Genomic DNA, 7,570 nt, shown 5'->3' with positions numbered 1-7,570 from the left:
AAAGATGTTCTTTCTCCAAAAAGACACCATCGATCACGAGCAATAAACACTTTGTTCTCGGATTTGTTGTAGAAGTTATACCCTTTGGTTTCCTTTGGATACCCCACTAAGAAACACTTGTTAGATTTTGGGTGAAGTTTGTTAGAAATTAATTTCTTGACATATCTTCGTAACCCCAAATATTAAGAAAAGACAACCTTGGAGGTTTCTTCATCCATAATTCATATGAAGTCTTTTCCACAGCTTTTGACGAAGCACAATTCAGTGTTAGTGCCGCGGTTAAAACTGCATGTCCCTAGAAAGAGATTGGAAGATCGCTAAGACCCATAGTCGATCGTACCATGTCTAACAAGGTTCGATATCTCCTTTCGGATACTCCGTTCCAGTGAGGAGTTTCAGGAGGTGTCAGTTCTGAAAGTATCCCATGTTCTTTCAGATGGTCATTGAATTCTTAGCTCAAATATTCGCCACCTCGATCCGATCGAAGCGCTTTGATTAACTTGCCAAGTTGATTTTCAACTTCACTCTAAAATTCCTTGAATTTATCAAATGATTCAGATTTGTGCGACATTAGATAGACATAACCATATCTACTATAGTCGTTCGTGAAGGTTATGAAATACTGATAACCATTCCTTGCGGGTGTACTCATTGGTCCGCATACATCGGTATGTATAAGGCCCAATAATCACCGGCCCTTTCTCCTAACTTGGGGAATGGTTGCTTTATCATCTTGCCTAGTAAACATCCTTCGCAATTTTCAAATGATTCTAAATCTAATGAGTCAAAAATGCCTTCTTGTAGAAGCTTTTTGATGCGTTTGATGTTAAGGTGGCCAAGATAATGATGCTACACGTAAGCTCGACTAAATACTTAGCTTTGGTATCATTATAAACATTTTTTAAACACGCATAAAACGTGTCATTCCATATATGCAAGACATAAAACAAAAAAGTCTTAGATCAATAATAAAAACAATGTCCAATGCCGGAAATCAAAGTATGGTGAATAAAACTAAACAAGTTTTAATTCTAGACAAGAAACATGAGATTACAAGCCTTCTTGGACAGATCATCTTCATCTTCCACTTGTGTACTCATATCCACTTGTGTACTCATATCCACTTGAGAAGCACCACTCACTTGGTTCCTGAAATAGGAGCATATAGTATAGTGATTCAATTTTCCGGTATCTAATACCTCATAAATTTCTTATATTCAAGTGTAAAGATGATACATGAGGTTGAGGTTACTTTTCACTTCGCCTCATCTTCCAAATACATGCTACATTCTCTTTTAGTGTCCGGGCTTACTACAATAGAAGCAGCACATCTTCGCCTTGCTCTTAAACTCCTTCTTCTTTGGTCTCAGAGCAACCTTAGCTTAGCCTTCTTGCAAGAATAAGTTTTCTGGAGCTCTTGGATAACTTCCCTCAAGGACAGTCTATTCCAATTGGCGGTGAATCGCATCTATATTTAGAGCAACATACCGTGAGTGGAGTGAGCATAGTAGCATGTGAGCCGCTTTCTCATCCTCCACTGGTTTGCTAATTAGCTCCAGATGGGTGAATATCCTTGTCATGTTGAGCACATGAGCTTGAAGTGGCATCCCGGGTCTAATTCTTGCACTATAGACCTTAGCCCACACTTCTTGCCCCTCTCTCATGAGACACCCATCTTGCAGTGGCTTGATCCTCATGTTCAAGAGTAACCTAGTCACATCTTCCACAAGGCCATCATAGTTGCCTCTGGCACTCTTGGTGACCCTCAAATTAACTACATACTAAAGAGCTTTGAGCATCATGTCCGAAAAAATTTAGAGAATTTCCCTTCCATTGTACTGAGAAGGAGTTTGCCATGAGTCTCGAGACACTTTTGTAATCCACACTCCATTCCTCATGTGCCTCTAATGGGTGTCATAAATGGCACCCATTTGATGAGCATTTAGAGAGTTTCACCTTCCTTTTATGGCTTTCAGCTTAATAAATGCTTAGTTTTATGCTTTTGGTCTTAGTTTTACCTTTCCTCGCTTATTTTGTAGCTTTTGTGCATTTCGTTGGTTTTTCTAGTCTTTTCTCTTTTATTTGCTCTATTTTCGTGGTTGTAGGTATTGTACGAGGTTCGGGTCTTGATATTGATGATTTACTAAGGTGGAGGAAGCCTTTGGAGCAAGCTCATGGCAATAGGAAAGCTCAAGATGCAAGAAAGTGGATTTCTTAACTCCTAGCCCATGCGCTCTCAAGCCGTGCTATCATGAAGAAGTGGTGTTGAACCATTGTCAAGTGCTTTTTGGAACTTCCACTTCTAGTGTTCATCATCATCATCATCATATCGCGCGTCCACTCGAAGACCTTAGAGAACGCACGAAGCCGCGAGAAGATCGAAGAAACCCAAAAATGCGCGGGTGCGCAACGCACGGTCGCGGGCGCGCCACTAGCCAGCGGGGGGGCGCCACTTGCTAGAGCGGGCGCGCCTCCTTTCCCGCGCGGCTGCACTCCCTTGGGTATTTTCTTGCTCAGTTTTTGCTTCACGCCTCCTATTTATACCTCTTTGTAACCCCATTTTAAGAGAACTTAATTCACAATTTTAGATCACAATTTTAAGTTGAGAGCTTCTCTATCTCTCTAGTTTTTGGGTTAGTTTAGGAGTAGATTTTAGAGAGAGAAAGTGAGGAATTTCAATAGTGATTGAGAGATTGAAGATTTAATGGTGACAATTGTGTTGGAGATCTTCTCTATTATCAATGAGCATTTCTAAACTCTATCTCATTTGTTGCTTTGTTTAATATTCATGTTTGGTTGATTTGGTTTTGTTGTTTGATCTTTGATTAGTGTAATTGTTCTTCATAGATTGTTGATTCTTGATTTCAATAAATGATTAGTGTAATTGTTCTTCATAGATTGTTGATTTGATGATGTTGATAGAGTAGTTGCTTTGCTAGGGATAGGGTGGAACTTGTATGATTGATTGATTATGCTTAATTTAGGAAATGTGTTGATTAACACAAATGTGATTGGGTATCTACTACCCTCTCCTTCTCCGTCACAATAACTCCAAGCGGACGATTATCAACCGCCTACATATACAAACGTACAAACCAACAACCTATTAAACTACAACATAAATGAATGAAATGCAAAAAAAGCTTCATACTCTATTTCAAAATATTACCGCTTGTTGCGGATCCAACACCCGTGCTCTGAAAGCATTTATCAATTTAGCTTCCCTTGCATTTGCCATTTCTTCTTCAACTTGGCTGCTTCAGCCTTGCCCTTATTGATTTTCCGATCCAAATGCTGTAACTCTTCATCCTCAGTATCCTGATCACTACCGCCTCCATCTTTTTGATCACTTCCTTGATCTGATTCATCTTCACTTGCACCCCCATCTGAATCTTCTAATAGTTCAGCCCCCCCAATGCCATGCGCAAGCAACTCATTCATGTAGGTCACTTGATAGGGAGGTTAAACCCTTTGTCCATTCATTTTTTTACTGCTTTTACCAGGTATGTTCGTCTCTGCAGGCAATTTTCTTTTACCAGCAACAACCACTTTCGGGCTTTTATCACCAACATTTACAACTTCTTCTTCCTGAAGATCCTGTGTCATTTCCTTCATTGTGAGCTACAACAGAAAACATAGTAAGTAGGTATACAGGTTCATTCCCCCAATTGTAAACACAAATACACAAAACACACACTTACTCACCCCCAACTATCAACCGCTGGACGAGAAGCACCACCCCTTTTTCGTCCCATTTGCCCCTCTGCATATAAACAATTTATATTACAACCAATTAAAATAAAAGGTTTATTTCCACTAAATTTCTTAGTTTGTTAGTTTTGTAATGCTATCAAATGCCAAAATAAGTCCACTTTAAACCAACAATCTAAATTTCACAAAAAATTGATACTGCATTTCACATCATTTGAATTTCACCTATATCCATCAAAGATTCACCAGCACATAATCACTTTACCAATATTTCACAATATAACAAGTGTAAAAGTATTTAACATTTCAAATACCGACATTATTCGAGTTTGAACCAACAATTGATTGAACTTTCAAAACAATTGATTGAGCCATCAGAAGCACAAAAAACCCAATTCAAATAAATTTTATGGTTTCCCCACATCAATTATTTACTTCCACATGAAACCTAGTCAGAATTACAATATTAGGACACACAGCCAAAATACATCAACGCTGAATAATAATAACTAATAACACAAATTTCAGGGTGTTCTGTGCATCATAAAAGAAACTTTGTTTCACAATTGTACAAAACATATATAAATTCGATTGATGGGAAAATTGGACATAATTACGCTTAATTTTCCTTGTATTCCCAGAAATAACTCCAAACAAAGACAACACTTACAACTGAATAACCCAAATTAGCAATAAATTAAGTACAATGCATTCAAATTTAATTATTTGTTAGCCAAAAATAAACACAAAGTACACGTTTTTAAAATTCTAGGGTTCCCCAAATTCCTTACCTGAGAGAACCGATGTGTTACCGGGAGAACGATGCCAATGCCAGAACAACAACCACCAAACAATGAGCACTCACTAACGACCGCAAACCCAGAGACGAAGTGAGAACAATGCGAAACTGAGTGTGTGTGAGAGAGAGAGAGAGGGAAGTTATGTATTTTACATTCTTTCTAGGAAGATGAAGAAGTAAGTTGATGAGAGAAAAGGGATGTTGGAAAGTTGGAAAACGGCAAAACAAGATTTACCTCACGTGATACCTGTGCAAACAGGCCATTTACGTTTTTACCCTTACTAATTGCGAAATGACAGCGCTGCCCCTGCTAGAGCCATACTTGTATCTAGTTGCTAGTTGCTGAGACATTCACCTTAAGATATGTTAACAAACTAACCAACTAGATTATCTACTCTACACAGGTTACTAAATTAACTAAAGTTTTAGGGCCTGTTTGGTGGTAGCGTTTTGAGTAGCGGGTAGCGTTTTGACTAGGTCAAAACACTAGTAGGTATAATTAGTAGTGTTTGGCAACGTAGCGGTGTAAGTAGCGGGTAGCGGTAGAGGTAGTGGTTGGATAGATTTTCACAAACGTTAGGATAACAAGCGTTTTATCCCGCAAAAGTAGCGGTGGAAGCAAATTTCTGACTTTTTCTTATTTATCACGTCAAACAACTTTTTGAATTTATCATCCAAATTCCTCCATCATCAAAGTTCCATCTCCTATCAAATTCCTCCATCATCAAAGTTCCATCTCCTATCAAATTCCTCCATCATCAAAGTTCTCTTGATCACCAATTATCAATTTATCATTGTTCAAGTAAGAATTCTCTCCTTAAATATATCCCTTGTTTTTTTTTGTTTTAATTTTTTTTTATTCTGATTTTTTTTTTTTTTTTTGAATTGATGATATGATTTTGTATTCTTTAATTCATCTTTTGGGTATATGGAATCAGATATGTTTATGTAATTTACACAAGATGATAAATTAGAGCCTTTGGTGAACTTTTGATAGAATTTATTCCCATAATTTCGAGTGTTATAATTATTATTAGATTTGTTTTTGCCACTACCAATTATTCAAGATTATGCTAATTTTTTTTTTCAATATATGGCCTTTGTAATTATTGATTTGTCAATCATAGCTCTTTAAAGTTTTAGAAGTGATTATACTAATGGTTGATTTACTCCTATGTTCTGACCTTGTATCTTATAATTTATGGTCAAACAAAGCAAGCTTGTAATGTCTATTATTCTTATATGCTAGGCCTTACCTATAAATTGAAATCAGAGTTGCAAAAATCAGAAAGTATTAAATATTTGTTATTGAACTTAAAATATGTGGTGTATGTGCTATTTTGTTAATACTTGGTTGAATTGATGATTTTATGTGCTTGGTGGTTAGATGGCCTCATCATCGAGTAAAAAAAAATGACAAAGGAAACACGGGGCGGTGAAACACAAGGCAGTGGCAGTAGTTTTAAGTGGAGTGACGAGGATTCAATCACCCTATGTGATGTTTGTCTTGCATTTATAAAGGAAAATGGGAAGGCACAATTTTTTAGGTGGAAGGAAATTCAAACGGATGTCGAACAAAAAATTGGTCGTGAATTAAGTAATTCAAATACTTGCAAGAACAAATATGACACAATGAGAAAAGATTGGCGTATTTGGAAAAAATTAAAACAATCAGAGACGGGTATAGGATGGGATCCAAAGTTGGGAAAAATTGACGCTACAAATGAATGGTGGCAAAGAAAAATCAAGGTGTGTAAAAATCACAATTTAATCTATTATATAATCTTCATTTTAACAATTATAGTATGAAATTATTTTTAATAACATTTTAATTTTTATAATAATTTAATGTAGGAAAATTCAGATTTCCAAAGGTATCGACTAAGGGGTGTAAACTTGGAGCTTGAACAAAAGTGGGAACAATTGTTTGGAGATTCTTATGCAACAGGAGAGAATGTTTATGTGCCCTCAATACACCCCATTGAAGATCTTACTATACAAAATGAAAATTTAGAGGAAGGGAATATTGATAATGATGGTGGCGATAACTATTTTCCAAGTGACCAATATGCTCAAGATTTACTTGATGACGAGGGAAATTTTTTTCAACATTTTATAGAGCAAGCACGTAATGATACTAACTTAGGTATTTCGGGAAGTAGGTCATCACAAGTGACTAGTGAAGCTGTAAACAATGACACTCGTCCTTCTAATAAGATTCAAAAGCAGCTTCCATTAAAGTCTAATAGTGGTCAAGCGAAACGTACAAGAAGACAATCAGCAGGATCTGCAATGATATCTAAGGGAATTATTGAAATGACAGAATGTGTTAAACAAATTAGTCAAAGTAGTACATCAAATGTGTCCACGATTTCCACAGCAATGAATACCATAAGTCGTATGGTGGAAAATAGGGTTGGCAAATGGATCAGGTCGTGTCGGGTTCGTGTTCGGGTCAGTTGATTTCGGGTCAGCTACCCCCAATCCTAACCTGATCCATTTAACTTTTCGGGTTGAAAACCCCAACCTGAACCTGATATTTTCGGGTTCGGGTCAACCCGAAATTGACCTTATTTGACCTGATTTTTTTTTTTGGGTTTTAAAATTTTAATCAGATTATTTAACCTGAAACTAGCCTAATTTATTTTTCAAATACCTTTTATTATCAAACCCCTTGATATAATCAAACGAACACTCAAGTTCATAGATACATTGCTTTAGTTGAAACCAAAATAAACAACATAATTTATTGAAACCAAAATTAACTAAAAGAAGTGTGATTAATAAGCGAGCGAGTAATAAAAATAAAAATAAATAAATTACAAGGTAAATAACAAAAACATGAAAAAAACAAACATCATCAGATTCATCACATTTACTAGATTGTAATATCGTCAGTAGTGTCGCCGGCACTGCTCATTCTACCATAATTCAATTGCAGCGTGGGATCTACCTTAAAGATTGATGAAGTTTAAACTCTTACATGCAAGTTGTTGAACGGCTTAAATTGTGATGTCCGATTTTTGGAGTTTAAATTCTTGAGAGTTTGAAGATATAACA

At 36.4% G+C, this 7,570-nt stretch overlaps 1 protein-coding gene across 1 annotated transcript; it reads left to right on the top strand.

Moving 5' to 3' along the window:
• The first annotated feature begins 5,219 nt into the window (after positions 1 to 5,219).
• LOC145596874 (uncharacterized) lies at positions 5,220 to 6,973 on the top strand. The gene is made up of 3 exons (XM_081653064.1): positions 5,220 to 5,312; positions 5,898 to 6,259; positions 6,365 to 6,973. Exons 2-3 carry the CDS (start codon positions 5,924 to 5,926, stop codon positions 6,971 to 6,973), a joined length of 945 nt encoding a protein of 314 aa, XP_081509190.1. The 5' UTR covers positions 5,220 to 5,312; positions 5,898 to 5,923.
• Positions 6,974 to 7,570: the final 597 nt, after the last annotated feature.

Source organism: Chenopodium album, chromosome 20 (genome assembly GCF_948465745.1).
Source record: "Chenopodium album chromosome 20, dcCheAlbu1.1, whole genome shotgun sequence".
Classification (NCBI taxonomy): Eukaryota; Viridiplantae; Streptophyta; class Magnoliopsida; order Caryophyllales; family Amaranthaceae; genus Chenopodium; species Chenopodium album.
This window is presented reverse-complemented; position numbering and strand designations above follow the sequence as displayed.